The 17,052-nt window shown below is 45.6% G+C and overlaps 1 protein-coding gene across 5 annotated transcripts in view; it reads left to right on the top strand.

The window, feature by feature from the left end:
* The window catches only part of LOC109290847 (ankyrin repeat and fibronectin type-III domain-containing protein 1-like), a 680,006-nt gene that overhangs the window by 235,359 nt on the left and 427,595 nt on the right, over positions 1-17,052 (top strand). For all 5 annotated transcript variants that reach the window (XM_019507654.1, XM_019507655.1, XM_019507657.1 and 2 more), the window contains one exon: positions 6,558-6,787. In XM_019507654.1, coding sequence (XP_019363199.1) covers positions 6,558-6,787 — 230 coding nt within the window. The remainder of the gene's footprint in view (positions 1-6,557; positions 6,788-17,052) is intronic.

Here is a 17,052-nt window from a genome sequence, read left to right as displayed (position 1 = left end):
CCTTCCGGAAGTCCAGGAAGACTATGTCCACTGCTACCCCTGCATCTAATGATCTGGTGATCTGATCATAAAAAGCTGCCAGGTTGGTCTGATAGGACCTGCCACTGATGAACCCATGCTGATTGCCCCTAAGCATGCAGTCCCCTGCTGGGACTTGAACCTTTATAATTCATAAAGAATAAAGTCTTGAACCTTTATAATGCATATATCTATACCTACAAGCCAATTCCAAAAACCAGGCCTCTAAATACCATTTTTAAGCCAAGAGTGCCTAGAACCTTTGGTGGAGTGAGGCACTCTCTTGGCTGTTGGACTAACTGGGAAATTCCTCATGGACGCAAGGACTGAAAAATAGCAGGCTGGAGACATGAACAAACAGGAGTTGTTAGAACAAGGGGTCATGGCAGCTCCTGGCTTGTCCAAGTGATTAGCCCCTTGGCTTCACATTCTGTAGCACACTGAGAGATTTCACACGCTAAGGTAGCCTTCTAGTCTCTGGGGAATTAGCCTCTGTACTCTTGTCTTTCCTCATCCTATATCTTGTGTTTTCCGGGGGGTGGGAGGGAAGGGACACATGTTTGACCATATTATCGTTTCATTGCTTTGCCATAGGAGAATGTTATCTGTCCCTAACCTCCCAGTTGCATCTACGTCTTGCACCAGATTTCCCTCTATTCCCCCCTGGGAAGGAGTGCTATCCATTTGTAGCTCTTGTTCTGTAGGTACTCCTGCATTCCCATGTAAGGGCTGCAAAATGCTGAGGTCTTTGGAAGGTGGGGCCACCCCTTTTGGGCCTGTTGGAACTCATTTGATTATGGCCCACAATATTCAAATTAAATCATGGTAGGGATTTAGGGAGGTAGATTTATCATTCCGCGTTGGGCTGTGGTTTGGACCTCAGAGTAATTGCCACCCTTACTATCCCCAATAGCATTGGTTGCCTTTAAGGACTTAAAATTAACTTCATTCCTGTGTCTTATGCAAAAAATGACATGAACCTGCACTTCCTATTACAGAAACTTTGAGAAACGCATGACTCAGACTTTGAACTGGACAGTCATGTTGTTCCTTGTCCCCTTCCCTCCAATTATGAGCTTGGAGAGAGGTGTGGAGAACTCCCAGTGTGTAGGGGAATCCAGGGCAGTGGAGAGATGTGCACAGTGGACCACTATCACAGCTCTGGAGAGGGCACAGAAGGCCTTGTTCCAGCTTAGATGATGGTCTTGAGTTGGTGGCAGCATTTGGGACTTTCTGGTTCCTAGTGGGTGAACATGAGGTACTTGGAGTCTCCTCCATGCTGGAGCAAATAAGTCATCTGAGAGGCCCTATCAACATTATGGTGGTTTCTTGTTTGTATGCATCCTCACTCCTCCCCCTCACAGCTATACTTGTAACTCTAGACCCTTCCCTCTCTCCCCAGCATGATGATGCCAGAAAGAAAAGCTGGAGTGAACATCACTGAGCATCTCTCTCCCCTCCACCCTTTTCCTCTGAAATTATGTTTTGTCAAACTGATTATCTTGTGCATTGGGCCCAGAGGAGGAAGGAGTGCAGATATATTTTGGGATTTTTTACTGTCAGCTTTTTCTCCCCCATTAAATGCTGATGTTTTGTAGCAGTCATTAGTGTCAGGTCTGGGTGGGAGCTTAATCTTTTGGAGGTGCCAGTCTTCTCGGGCTTAGTTGTACACTTCTGAATCGGAGCTGCATGAGGAGATTTAAGGTAGACGCACATTAGTTGGGACATGAGCCTGCAGGTCTGCCTCTATTTTTCCCCCTGGTAACTTCATACTGGATCTTTCCTTGTGTAGCACTCCAGACCCTGGTACTGATTCTGATTTCACTTGCATGGGTATAAATCAGGAGTGGCCTGACTTAGCTTTGTGAACCAGAGCATGGCCCAACCTAATGCAGCAGTACAGGGAGGGTTAGAGTTCCTTCCCTTTCCATCCTCGTGCATTTATACAGATAAATGCCACACGTTAGCTGGAGGGTGGGGGCAGAGTCCTCCCCTCTGGCTGGAGGAGCCTGGGTTAGGTTGGTATCCAGTGAAGGAATGGCACCAATTCCTTCTCCTGGTAGAAGGAGAGGCCCAGGGAAGGAATTCTGGCCCTGAGCCAGTGTCATCCTGTGTTGCTCTGGTATATTGTAGCCACATAGAGCTCCTTACTCATTATGCAGGGTAGTTGCATAGTGCATTTATACTCGGGCAGAAATGATGAACCCAGACTTGGGCTCATAAGATCATGTGATATGAACTCAGCTTTCTTGCTCTTTGGCCTGTGAATGCTCAGAAATTCTCTGAAATGGATGAATGTCAGTGGATTTGCTCTCCTGCTTTGCTGTAATCCTTCCCTGGCCTTTGCAGAGTGGGATTAAATTCCCTGAAGTTATCAAGGACTGGTTTATATAAAGAGATTGAGTGACTTTACATGGGAGTGCTCTACCTCGGGCTAGAACAGCAGTGGCTGCCAATAGTCAAGGCAAGGAAGTGTTGGGGCATAAGGTGAAAATAGTAGCAGGATGTGAAGGTAATTGGGGTTTGGAGCTCATGAGTAAAGGCTCAGTTTGGGGGTCCAGAACTCAGATCAGTGGGGTATTACAGCTCGTGACTTGATTTATCAAAAGAGCAGTGGAAAAGCCTGAAAATGCTATGCCACTTGACAGAGAAATTGCCTTGCTTTTCCCTTGTGTCCCCCTTTCAAAAGGATGCAGAGCTAAAGAAAGGCACCCCAGCTAGTTCTCATTCTGATACTTGGGTTAAGTTCTGAGTTGAAATCATTAGGTTCTGCCTTAAGAAAGGAGGCTTTTTTATAGGTATCTTCAGCTTGGTGGTTTTGTCATGGCATTTCCTGCTTCTCTCCCAGAACAATGTTATCATACAGTGGCAGTCTGAATCTGGGCTTGGATTGATGTGTTTATGCATTAAATAATCACAGCTTTCAAACAGAAGTTCCTGTGTTGTATGAGTTGACATTTGGAGAGGAGGAGCAGTAGCTTATTAAATTCAAGACGGGGGTAAAAAAATCAAATGTATTGCTCTTCAGGTTGGGGGGGTTCTTAATAATTTAGACCTATTTTCTCTTGCCCTTCTCCCTTCCTAAAGCTGTTTCAGCTTTTTTGCTTTCTGGTATAGTGGCAGGACACACAGTATCTTTGTGTTTTTAAGTAGGGAACAGGCTTGCTTTTTACAATACTGAAATCAGATGAGTTGGACCAGCTTTGGGTAGCAATGGATTTTAGTGCATCCTTTCCCTAACACTCCTAGCTTTGGTATTAAAACTCTCAGACTTTATAGGGTAAACAACAATCCACTTATTATGAAGAAGTGAAAGCTCAGTGTGGCTTGGTGGCAGCCTATAAGTATAGAAGGCATGTGCATCAGGAGGTGGGAGAATGTCTGTTCACCAGGGTATTCTAAGGGAAGACAAAGTCTAATAGTCACAAAATGCTGGAAGACCATTTTAGACTGGATATAAGGAAAAACTTCTTTATAGTCCAAGTCTCTAAAGTCTGGAATAGATAGACTCCCCCTGAGAAGTGGTGCAAGTACCTACTCTGGATACCTTTTAAGAAATGCTTGGATGTTTATCTTGCTGGGGTGATCTGACCCTAGCTGACTTCATAGCCCTTGGGCAGGGGGCTGGGCCTGATGATCTCACGAGGCTCCCCTTCCAGCCCTAATGTCTGTGAAAGCTGTTTTGTGGCCTACTATTTCACCTTAAGATCTCATCTTCTGTAAGCATTGGAATCACTTTGCCTCTAGTTTTGTGGCCTTTGTAAAGTCATGAGTACTCTTAGTCAAAGATATTGGATTCTCCAAACAGAGAATGTGAATGAGCTTGCACTGGGGATAAAAACAGCAGGAGAAGAGAGTTTTTGATGGAGGAAAATTCTGGAGAGGGTATTCCTGAATTTAAATGGCTAGTAAGGGAAGGCTTCATTTATACAGAGATTGAGCAAAAGGTTTTATTTTTGTTATTAAGTCAATGATTTTGGTTTTGGTGGGGAAAAACAGGTTTGGTGGGAATTAGGGAGGAACTGCTGTTCATCAAATCTAAAAAGACAAAATAGGCAAGAAAATACATGCAGTGTCCAAACTACTTAGAAATGAGCAGAACAGTGATGTAACAGAGGTCCTTACTATTTCATGTTGTTATTTCCCTTTGTGCTGCAATGAATACACTTGTGCCTATTTAAATACAATGAATACAGTCATACCTATTTAAAAGAATCAGCTTTTTTGCACCCAGTTTATTTTCCTGTATGGCTGGCTTGCTCTCTTGTACCAGACTTTAGAGATGAGGTTCCAGGGGACAGCTTGCTTAAGATCAGTAGTTTTCTGTCTTCACCTGCTCTGGGTTTAAAGTGATAGCAGTAAAATAAAATATGTGACCTTGCATTACGCATAAAATGAAACGTTCAGAGACATGGATACTGTTCCCAAATGATTTACTCTGTGACTTTGGACATTCATGTATTGCCTTTTCTTAGAGGTGCAAAGTGTCTGTAGCTCCCACTGAAATGGAATACATGTGCTGTACCTCAGTTTTGCCTTCTGTAAAATGGGGTTGCTATGTTACCCTTTTCAAGGCACTTGAACATTTAATAGGTGATGCATGCTGTATAAATAAGCTTTAATGCTAACATCGATAGCAGGACTCACACAAGGCTCTTGTTGTAGGAATTTTATCCCTTCATCAGAATTTTCTTCAACCACAGCAGATAATGCAGAATGACTTAATGGTCTTGGGGTGATAAAGAGTTAAGTTTTTAATTTCTTTATCAAGAGTTTGTATAAATGTATTCACTCTTTAAACAACAATAACTCTAAAGTGAAAGCTTAAGTATTAGGATTTCAGTCATTTATTACTACAGGAAACACTTGCTAGTTGCGGGTTTGGCATTCACAGTTTCAGATATTCGTGAATGTTGAACCCGTATCTTAAATACACTTATAGGAGCTCCTTGGGAGCGCTGTGCTTGCTGCCGCTGTTGCCAGCACAGTTGTGCCCCCCACCCCGCAGCTGCCGGGGGCACTGCATTCATGAACGCAGCACCTTATTCACAGATTTCGCCATTCACAGGGATCTTGAGAACATATCCCCCACATGGCGCGGGTCTCCTGTAATTACAGAAAGGTAATGTCTAGAGACCATGGCTGAGGTGAGGACCCGTTTGTTAGGCTGGAGGTATATAGGCAAATCCAGACTGTCCAGGTTTAGCTCCCTCAAAAACCTACATACATGCTTAACTTTGATCCACAAGGAGTCCTGTGGTTTTGTACTGTTTACTCACAATGCGTAAAGTTCAGTCAGATCAGGACCAACATGTAAACAGGCAGACAATGGTGTGAGCAAAGGGGTATTATTTTCAGAGGCATGCAGAATTTAAGTGACTTGCCCAAGGTTACAGGGCAGGTCAGCAACAGTGCTAGCTCTCCCACGTCTCAGCTTACTGCTTCATCCTTCTTTCCCTCCATATAAGGAAACACAGGGCACATCTACACTTGCTTATTAATATGATGTGCTCTGGTCCTGGGAGTTTATTACATTAAGCCAGGCTGGAGCAGCCCTGGCTGGCAGAGGCTCTGGGAAGTCAACCTGTCAGCCAGGTCCTCCTGGCTCAACATGCTGCAGAAGGGCTGGCTGGGGCATGAGGGTGTTCTAGTGTGGGGCTAGCCGGTCAGCAGCCCCTTCACTGAAGCACCCATGTGCCCTAGCCAGCTGAAGCAGCATCTACATGTGCACTGCTGCAGAGTTTATTAGTTTACTCCAGCCTAATAGGGCTGCATATATAGATGTGTAACATTTACTGTGGAGCTAATTGGTCTACTCCACAGTGAATGTCTCATGTAGACATGCCCACATTGTATCAAGCCTTAGAAGGTGTGGCAGGGAGAAATCCTTCACTGCCTGGGGGATGAGTTAGATGAAGTCCTCAGTCCCAGCCATCTAATTTTTGTCATTCTGCCTTCCTACAGCACCGTGCTACTATGTGTCAGTGGCTTGCTGGAGGGGAGTTTATGACTGAATAACACTGGACGTGGCTGCTTGTGATTTTTTGGGGAGCTGGCTACCTGACATGCAGTGGCAAATGCTCTAGGGCAGCGGTTCCCAGTCTGTGGTATGCGTACCACCAGTGGTACACAGACAACCTGTCAGTGGCACACATTAACAGATTTGTTATAATTACTTTCTTTGACAAAAATTTGCTAGTGATACTTAAGGCTGAACTGAAACAATGTGCTGGTGGTACTTAAGTTTGTATCATTTTAAATTTATGGTGTGTAATCTGTCATAGTTTGGGAACTGCTGTCATACATAGGGGACAGCTCAAGGCATGTGCCCCATTTTGCTCCTTATGTGAGCTCTGCAGGGGACATAGGCTGAACATAGGCCACAAGCTGACTCCTCTTCTTGTTTGGATTTTGCTTGGAGTCTGCAAGCTCTTGTGCATCAGTGAGGAAGGGAGAAGATCTTCTGTGCTGTAGGAATACAACACCTCCCTGACTTCTGTTCCCTCCCTGAGGCTGGGTTTCTTTCTCCCTCCCCACAGGTGAGGCCTGGAGACTGGAAGACGACTGTATGGACTCTGTGGGGGACCCTGCCCTCCGTCCACAGCTTCGCACTGCCGTGGATGAGGCTCCTTTCAGCTACTTCCGTACACGGTCCTTTTACATGAGGAAAAGCCTGTCTGTGGACAACCACCTGAGCTCCCTCAGCTACTCCATCCATCCCTCAGAGACAAAGGCTGAGCGTGTCAAGACCAAGCTTCGGAGGCAGTTTGTGAGTATTCAGTGGTGAAGAGCTTCTCCCTTCCCCCTTTGCACAAAGCATGTCATGAAGGTTTTTGATACAGGCAACACGCCCATGTGCACACACACACCCACCCCAGTAACATGCTAGCTGGTTATTTGTATTTAAAACATTAAAAAAAATCCAGTTTGGCTCTCTAGGCTGGTGACACAGATGGTTTCATCATCTTGAGTTTGGCCAAATTGCACCAGAAATCTGATTTGTCTTGTTCAGCAGGTTTCTGTGCTCTCCCTCCCCCCACTCCCTCCCCACCATTTAAAGATAAGCTCTCTGAGGGCTTTTGCGTGCATCAGACAGCTCTTGCATAGCCGAGTAATGCAGTATGTTAATATGTTGTCTTTTCAGCTCTGGGTACTTGAATTCCAGATTTTAGGTCATGAGTGAGAATGGGCTTGCTGTGTCATCTCAGGCTTTAATCCATTCCTTGTAGTTTGACCCTTTTGGGGGTTTCTGCTCAGAAAAGGAGCCAGGGCTGGATAAAGAGTGCATGCAGTGGCTCCGAATGGAAATGAGGAGTTGGGAATGCCCAGAGCATGTGCTAGCCGAGCTGTCTGTCAGCCCCTCACTGGAGTAACAGTGGGTGTTGCTAGGGTTGAGGACAGTGCTACAGGTGAGGACAGAGGCATCTTGCCATGTGCTTGATGTATAAACTGTTGTAAACTTTGGGTGTACTGCTGTGAGAGTCATTTGCAGATATGCGGGGCTCAGCTGGTAAGGACAAGCCAGGCAGGGATTGAGCTGCCTTGGCTAGGTTGTTTGTATGAAACTTGTCCATGACCTACCTCTGCTGTGCCAGTTTCAAGTCATTGCTAACGTTCCTCTTGCTTCTGGAAGCAATAACTAACTCCACCTGAAAGGGGCTCCTGAGGAGAAGTGGAGTCTCCTTTTCTCATTCTGAGACTGGGACCAGCAGTGAGAAAGTATTACCTGCACCCTCACCCCAACCTCCCCTAACCCTCGGTTCAGCCAGAACCTGGCCACATGCAGTAGCTTTGCTTCTGCCTTGGATTTGGAAGCAAATGCTTTGCACCCATTGGCATGCTGCCTGGGGAGAGAGGTAAGGAGGAGAGTAACCCTTTGCCTTGGCAATGATTCCTTACGGGGTGATTAAAAGAAAACACAGGAGCTGCAGCAGCCTGGACATGAGGTAGTTAGGGGAAGCTTTCTGTTTCAAGTTTAATGGGCTTACGTCTTCTTTTTCTGAGAGACATCTGATACAGACATTAATACAGCCATCTCACTGCCTTATTACTGCCTTAGAGTTGTAATGAAGGGCTCAGGTGTCCTTGCATTGAAACACAACACCTCCTAAACTGGAGCTAGCATGGGCCTTCAAATAATGGGAACGAACACGAGAGGCCTCGAAGAGGGCTGCTGGGGGCCTTTCCCTCCTAGAGGGCTGAGTGTGAGCCAGCCAGAGAGTTCAGAGCAGAAGGCTGCTGAGCACCTGTGGAAGTGCATGAGCTCTGCTGTTTGACCCCATAGGGAGTCTGCTGTTGCAGGTGGGGCTTGTGAGTTCTTTCTTTTCCTCTCTCTTGCCAAGAAGGACAGTTGCTCTGTCCAGTAGCACAGGTCTGATCTTGCTTCTACTACTCGATATGTGAACACAATTCATAGCATTGTTTCTGTGGTGTGATCTCTGCTTGTCTTTGGCTCCCAAATGTTCTTGGAAGCCCCAAAAGAGGACTTTTCCTTCCTGGTTTTCACGTGTGTCCTGCTGCACTGCATGTGTTCCCAGTGGGTTTGGATGAGCAGTAAAATGTGATTTTTTTTTTTTATTTTTTTTTCCCCCTCTCGGCTAACAGCATGACACTTCTAACTTTAACTATGGGTTGTTGCTTTTTCATACAGCGATAAAAGTGGAAGCTGGCAGTGACATTTTTATGGATGCTGGTTTAGATCCCTGTGCTGTGAACTGCAAGCAGTAAACAAGATCTCTGGGATTTGCTGTGTTTGAGTTAGGAACTGGTTAAAACCAGCTACTGTGGGCACCTTCACAAACAGCACAAGGCATCTTAAAGGTGGCAGTACGGGAGTCAGACATGCTTAGAGTGAGGCAGTTCTGCTTTGGGGTAAGAAATGGAACCTCTTTTATCTGCCTGTTCCTTAAAGTTCTACCTCCGGCTTTGTATGCATAGTAGAGAGTGAGGGCAGGAGAGATGAACACAAAGAGGCTATTTGAAATACAGGAAGCTTCTTCTGTAGCAGAGACACCTTTTGCTTTCCCTGGTCATATCCATTTACTAGGAACCAAGAGCTGTGCCTTCTGTGTAGGCAGCATGAGGGAGAAGTGTAGGAGGCCTGCAGTATTGAACCCAACATGGGGGAGGAACATTAAGCAAATGGCTTTGAGGATGGAGCTGCTGCAGGATCACTCTTTGCCTTGGGATCTTGCTCTTCCTGATTCGCAACAAGCAGATAGCTGTCTGCTGCTTTTGTCTCGAAAAGCATTTAAGTGCCTCGCAGCAGGGTGGCCTGTATTTCTGATGAGATGTGACAGACACCAGTGCTCTGGACCATCTGTTCCTTCCTGCCTTCTCACTGATGGTGGCATATACTTTGTAGCATTCCACATGGTGCCTAGTGCCAAAAGCAGAACACCAGGCCAGATGGGCCAATGGTTTAAGGCAGCATGATGTGCCCTGATGACAGTCGTTCTTTTTATTACGCCTTTAGGAACATGCCATTAACTTTTGTTTATTTATTTATTTATTTTGGTTGAAAGATTTCCCCCCTGCCCTCTCCCTCCCAAACCTTTAAGTTTAGATCAGATTGCTTGGTCTTGATTTCATTTTCAGAAATAAGCGCTTTTTGCATAATGAGTCGCTTTTGTGCCTGTTCTGTGTAACTTCCTCTAGAGTGTTGGGTTATTGCTTTTATTTTTTTATGCTTATTTTCTTAAGTAGGCTCCAGCCAAGATGCAAAGATCAAGGCTGCATTCAGGTGCTGGTGTCGGTGGACTGGCTTTTCAAAAGTACTCAGCAGACCCAGTTCCCATTGTAACTTAAATCAGACCTAAGAGTCTGAATTTGGGAAATCTTACTCTTTTGGTTTTTTTGTTCCAAGGGTCAAATGGTAAGTACAGAGATCCTTCTAGAATCCCCTTCCGCACCTGGGGCTAGGTCAAGGTCATTCCATATCCCTAGGTGGGACGGGAGATATGGGAGCTCTTTGGTGCCAGTGCTGCTATTCTTTTCCTTGTTCTGCTGCATTGTGTCTTATGGTTTGATCCTGCCCGTGGAAGTCAGTGGGATTCTTGGCCTTCATTCCAGAGGCAGCAGGAAAAAACCCTTGAAGCCTTTGGGCAGTGAGCCAACACAGCTGATTAATGTTGTCTTCTATGGAAGATATGGGGATTTTTTAGGCTATTTTTCTCATTATTTCTGCTTTGTTTAATAGCTAAAGGGTATGTTCCTGTGGGCTGGGGTCAAACTGTATAGTTTGGGGCTGTGATCTCATCAGATCAAGCAAGTAAAGCAGGGTTATCCTGTCTGGAGTGTATTTCAGAGGAAATCCAAGTGTTGTAGACAGTGGTGTTGATGTTTCAGTAAGCAGGTTGAGGCAGCACTAAGCCAGTGCCCAGTTTTTTATATTTGAATTAACAGACCTCACAATGCCTATTTTTTCCAAGAATAGTTAGGTCTGGTGTTAGCCTTAAATGCAAGTCAAGGTTTAGAAATTATATTTCACCTGCCCAAAATCTCTCTGCAATTTCACTTAGCTGTGGTATTATCCTCAATTTTGTATTACCAGCTATTATTCTGTGTTGCAGTATAATCTAACAGCTGCAGTGTTCTGCCCCAGCAGTGGTTGCATTTCAGTGATTGGTGGAGTGACTCTATGTAGGTAAAGTCTGTGCTGCATGTGGACATAAACACAATACAATTTTAAGAGGATATGGTTGACTTTTCTGTGATGGCATGTCTGGGACCTCTTAGGAAAGTCCCTGTTAAAACTTGATTAATTTTTTCTGTGCTCTTTTACTTGTTCCATGTTTTATATTAAGTTTCTGACTTTATTCTCTGCTGAGAAATCCGTCTGCACTGCTTTTGCTATGTGAAATAGCTGCCCCCATCTCTGTCTGAAGGAAAGGTCTGAAAGTCTGGTGCCTGACTGACATTTAGGTTTTACCAGGACTGTTTGAGAACAAGGTCTCCAGTGAGGAGGGGCTTGGGGGGAGTAAAGAAAGAAAGCATGATCTCCCAAATGGTTGTATTATGTACACGTGCTACTAGCTATCAGTATTAACATTTTTATTGCAGTCTTTGTAAACCCTGATGTTTAATGTATTGCAACCATATGTTAGATTTTTTAGGCCAGAAGGGCTCAGTTTGACCATCAAGTCCCGTCTCTTGCATAACCCAGGGTTCTGCTATGGATATCTGGGCAAGATGGAAGCTTGCTGTAGCCCTCATAAAAATATTTTGGGCTTTTTATTCATATCACTGGATGGCATGAATGTGTATAAGGTGACAACTGTATTGCTAAATAATCTGTTACTCATTTTTTTTGTCAAGGCAATTCCTTAGCCCCCGCTATCTGAATCTAATCAGAAAAGACGCTCTTTCTCCAGCAGCAGCAGTGTTTATTTCTGCCCACATGAGGTGGCTGCAGCATGCCATCTCTGTAGAGCTGGTTATGCTGAGGATTCTCACAACCAGTGGAGCTGGCTAGCTGAACGTGTAGGCAGTCTCGTTGCTGGCATCTGTGGGATACTCGTGTACAGATTATTTTGATTTGCATAATTTGAATTTAAATGAATCCCGATTTATTTTTTTTTTTGGGTGATTGTCAGAACGGGTTTTCTTTTTAATAAGCCTTTCCATTTAACTCCTTTAGGGCTTGTAACATCGGGGAAGTTTCCGCTTTTGAGAAAGAGAGAAGCCTTTGATTCCGTCTGACAGCTGTCTTTCAGACTTGCACAGATGCCCGTTTTCCAGGGGTATGAATCACTTTAAGCAAGCAAACAAAATGAATCTCATTCAGGTGGAGGAGCTGGTAGTCTGTCACTGCCCCACAGCATGAATAATGTTCCAGTTGGGCATCTCCCTAGGGCTGGGTGAGGGTGGCTGTATTTGGTGGCCACAGCTGCATTCTAAGCCATGAGATGCATTGCATCAATTTGTCAGGTGACAAGGAAAGGACTGGCCCCACTTTCATCCAGATGTACCAGGGTGTGTGAAGTGGTTAAGTCAGTGGTTCCCAACCTTTGAGGTCACAATGATAAAAAATTGGATTGCACACTTCCAGGGAGGGAGGCATGGTGGGGGATGTGACCCCCCAGATTTTTGCAGGGGGTGGGGGTCGATACAGGCTGTCCACTGTGCACTCAGGGCTCCCCTTCCTGCTGCCCTTCCCCTGGGGCCTCCACAGCACAATGAGGCAGGGAAGCTTGGTGCTGCTGCTGGGAGCCCCATGCTGGCTGCACTGCCATGGTGAGGTGCTCCCTGCCCACCTGGCAGCAGTGGGGGCACAACTCCACACCACTGGTGACACTGCTGCTGGGTGGGCAGGGGGCGCATCACCATGGTGGCAAAGCTGGCGTGGGGATCCTGGTAGTGGCACCAAGCCTCCCTGCCTGTCTGTGCTGGATCCTGCCCACTGGGCTGCGGGGGCCCCCTGTGGGGAGGGCAGCAGGGAGCCCTGAGCCCACAGTGGGCAGCCTGCATCCTCTCCCCTCACTGCCATGGGCTCTGCTTTGGCCCTGCTGCCCACTGGGGGAGGTAACTAGGCTCTGTGCTCTGCCTTGGCTGCAGCAGCAGCCACTGCCTCGCATGGGCAGTGGGGCTCGGGCACTGTTGGGGAGCAGGGGGCTGTGGGCCCTGACTCTGGTCCCATAGCCCTGGTAGCTGGGGTGGCAGCCGACTGTGAGTCATTAGTGAGGGGCACCAGCAGGGCTTGGGGGGGAGGGCAGAGCTGTGGGAGGGGAGTGACGGTCACTGGCAGGGCCAGGGGGCTGTGGGAGGGACCAACACAGGCAGTGGGGAGGGGCGGAGGAGAGCTGAAAGTTGGGAGTGAGGGGCCATGCTGAGGAAATGGGGTCATGCTGAGGAAAAGGTTGGGAAGCACTGAGTTAAGTCCCTTTAGGGTCTTCCATGTTCTCTGGCCTTTGGCTAAGATGAAGTACATGGCTCTGATCAGGTCCCAGAGGACTGGAAAAGGACCAGTGTGGTCCCTATTTTCAAGAAGGGGAGGAGGGAGGTACTGGGAAACTATAGGCCAATTAGTCTATCTTTGGGAAAACTCTGGAAAAAATCATTAAGGATCACATTTGTGGGAGTCCAGCAAGGGAAATAATGCTGAAAGAAAATCAGCATGGATTAATTGCAGGTAGATCTTGTCTGACTAATCTTGTTTCTTTTCATGATCAGGTCACAGAATGCTTAGATGCAGGAACTGAGGTAGATGTCAACTACCTAGACTTTAAGAAGGCCTTTGATACAGTATCTCATTCTCTTCTTGTAAATAAAATTGACAGGCTGTGATGTAGATGATTACACAGACAGGTGGGTGGCATATTGGCTTAGGGGTTGCACCCAGAGAGTGGTGGTGGATGGGTCGGTATCGACCTGGAAAGTTGTAGGCAGTGGAGTCCCACAAGGCTTGGTCCTTGGACCAGTGCTATTCACTGTCTTCATCAGTGACTTGGATGAGGGCGTAGAGAGCACCCTGGCCAAGTGCACAGGTGACACCAAATTATGGGGCAAAGTTAACACACCAGAGGGTAGGGAACAGATCCAGGCAGATGGAAAAATGGGCAGAATGAAATAGGATGCAGTTCAACAAAGACAAGTTCAACGTGCTTCTCAGCCCCTTCTCAGCAGCACAGCAGCAGAAAGAGATCTTGGAGTTATAGTTGACTCCAAGATGAATGCGAGCAGTCAGTGCGACAAAGTGATCAACAAGGCTAACCACAGTTTATCATGCATTAGCTGATGCATGACGAACAGGCCCAGGGAGGTGATGCTTCCCCTCTATGCGGCACTGGTCAGACCACAGTTGGAGTACTGTGTTCAGTTTTGGGTGCCACACTTCAAGAGGGATGTGGAGAGTCTTGAGAGGGTTCAAAGGAGGACCACTCATATGGTCAGAGGCCTTCAGGCAGGGCCCTACGAGAACAGACTGAGGGACTTAGATCTCTTCAGACTTCGCAAAAGAAGACTTAGAGGTGATCTTGTGGCTGCCTATAAATTCATCAGGGGAGGGCAACAGGGAATAAGAGATGCTGTATTTACTAGGGCACCCCCTGGAGTAACTAGGAACAATGGCCACAAATTGACAGAGAGCAGATTTAGGTTGGACATTAGAAAGAAGTTCTTCACAGTAAGGGTTGCCAGAATCTGGAATGGACTTCCAAGGGAGGTGGTGCTCTCCCCTACCTTGGGGGTCTTCAAGAGGAGACTGGACAAGAAGAAAGCTGGGGTCATCTGACCCCAGTGCTCTTTTCTGCCTAGGGCAGAGGGTTGGATTCAATAACTTACTGCAGTCCCTTCCAACCCTAACATCTATGAATCTATAAGACGGAGCTTTATGGCTTCCACTGAGCTACCAAATGCAGTGACCTTGTCCTAGGAAACAGATGATGATGATGATAGAGTGTTGTAGGAGAGAGTCTGGGATCATTAATCTAAACCTTGCAGCATCAGATCCTTGCAGGTTGAAGTTGGGCTGTGTTGGTGTCTTGGCCCGTGAGAAGTGCAGCCTGGTAGGTCCCTGTTGACAGGTGGCTGTATCACAGGGCAATTTCTCTTGTTGGTACTTTAAGCAGACAAGCCAAAAATGAAATGTGTCCTGGAAACTGAAATATCCTTGAAGTCATGGTGGCACACATTGTCAGGGCAAGGAAAATCTTGTGGTATAGCCATGTATGCTGTGCTTTTAGTGTAGATAATAACAGCACTGTTTTCCTTGGATCTTGGAGACTTTTTAAGATGCCATGAAGAGCTTTGCCTTGAAGCCAGCCAGTCTGGCATGTCTCACTTCCACTGAATTCGTTGGTATTTTTGTGTAATGCTAAAACAGAGAGAGGAAGGGAGCAACAGAGGCCTGAATCCCTGTGTTGACAAATTAGGGTTCATGTATGTAGATGAGAGGAGGGCTGCTTAACAAGTTTTGGTAAGTTGTCAAGAGCCGCATGGGTAGCTCCACCCCTTCACATTTGGCCCGCACACTGGCTACCATCTTGGGACCAGAAGTCCCATCTCTAACCCCTGACCTTTGCCACTGGAAGTCCATCCCTTTGCCCCTGCCCTCCCAAATGCTCCTTTTGGGAGGCAGGGTTGCCACCTTAGAACCAGAAAATATACAAATCATACGCTAGAAGTCAAACACCTACTAGAACATATTTTAATTTTATTACAAAATTAATGATGTTAATCAGCATTTTCTTTGTTTGACTACCAACATAATGGAAGAGACATTTGCAGCTTGCACCATAGGTAAAGTTGACAATAGCATTTTCATTGCTAAAAAGGAATTCTAAAGGACAAAAAAAGCTACCAGGTGCTATTTCTCACAGTGTATGATGTATGTAACAGGTATACAGCAATTCTAGTTTCCCTACTTGTATAATCCTGTTTTATGTTGCTAAGCTTCTGGCAAGGTAGCTTGCTTGATGGCCCTTTCTTGGCAAATTGATGCGTACGCAATGTCAGTGTTAAATCTTAGGATCATAGGAAAGTAGGGCTGGAAGGGACTTTACAAAGTCATGTACTCCAGCCCTTTGCTCAAGGCAGGATCATCCCTGACTAAACAACTGTCTGTCCAACCTGCTCTTGAAAATTTCCAACAATCAAGATTCCATAACTTCCCTAGGTAGCTTGTTCCAATGTTTCACCACCCTCAGAGTCAGAAAGTTCCTCCTAGTCTTCAAGTTAAATTTCCTCTAGTGCAGCTTGAGGCCTTTGCTCCTAGTCCTGTCCACTATGGCCACAGAGAAGAGACTGTATCCATCCTGTCTGTGATCATCTTTCAGGTATTTGAAGACTGTTATCCAGTCCCCACCTCATTCTTCTTTTCTCCTGACTAAATAACCCTAGTTCTTTCAGCATTTTCTCAAAAGTCATGCTTATGACTTGTGACGTATTTTTTGTCACTCTTCTGAACTTTCTCCAATTTGTGCACATCTTTCTCAAAGTGCAGGGCACAAAATTGGACAACCTTGGATGGATGCATTGTGATAGCCTTGAAATATCCAGGTTTCCATGGCTTCTGAGATAACAGCATAGTCTTTGCAACCATCTTTAGTAAATAGTGCAGACAATTTCACATGCAAGATGAGACTTTTCTAATAATATTATCTCCGTCTGATACAAGATTATTAACTATGCATCAGTATCATGCCCTACCTTCTAGTTGGGAAACATCAAGGTAAAATAGTAATATATTTTACTGCACCCAGCCCTGCAGCATTTACATATTATTTGAGTACTTTAATAGTATTCCTTTAAAAATATGTGGGTACTTGAAGGGCCTTATACATCACAGGCTCTGAAACTTTTGCAGTGTGTGCAGTGGGTGTTGGAAGATCTGGTATACCATTGCACCGTACAGCCTAAGGGCCTCTTTGTTCTAATCCCACTGACTCTATGAGATTACTCCATGTTCACTTTTTCGCATTCATATTAATTCCTTACACTGCAGCAACACTTTCACATGGCTTGTGTTGGTCTCAGAAATCCTCAGCAGACATTCAGTTAATTTTTGTTTGTTCCTTGTAGTTAAGTGGAAGAAAATATAGGCATACAAATGCATGTGTGAATGCACATACATGCAAAATGAAAGGAGAAATTTAAGGCAGGCAGGTCAAACTTGTAATTGAAGTGATTGAGCAATGCAGCAGGTGTCATACTGGAACTGAGCACATACTATCCTAAACTTTGCTAATATGTCTTGAGTAGGTTAAATACAAAGGCATATTAAAATATATACCATGTGTCTTTTAACCTGCCCCTCTCCTCTAAAATGGTGCCCTGGGCAGATGGTCAGATTTCTCAGTTGCTGACTGTCATTCACTGATGAGCATTTTTAAAAAAACAAGTTAGCCAAATACATTATAATAAAGTGATGCTTCAGCCAGTTAGCAACTTATTCACTGAAGTACAGCAAGCAGCAGAACATCTTGCAATGCAGTGCTGCGGCTAGTAAAGCAACCAAAATATGCTGGCTTGCATCCATAGATGCTTCTCAAGCAAATCCTGGGATGTCATTCTCCCCTTGTACTCGGCCTTGGTGAG

The sequence above is a fragment of the Gavialis gangeticus genome, unplaced genomic scaffold (genome assembly GCF_001723915.1).
Source record: "Gavialis gangeticus isolate Ggan-Ray unplaced genomic scaffold, GavGan_comp1, whole genome shotgun sequence".
In the NCBI taxonomy this organism is placed as follows: domain Eukaryota; kingdom Metazoa; phylum Chordata; order Crocodylia; family Gavialidae; genus Gavialis; species Gavialis gangeticus.
The sequence above is the reverse complement of the archived record's forward strand: the minus strand, read 5'-3'. Positions and strand labels throughout refer to the sequence as shown.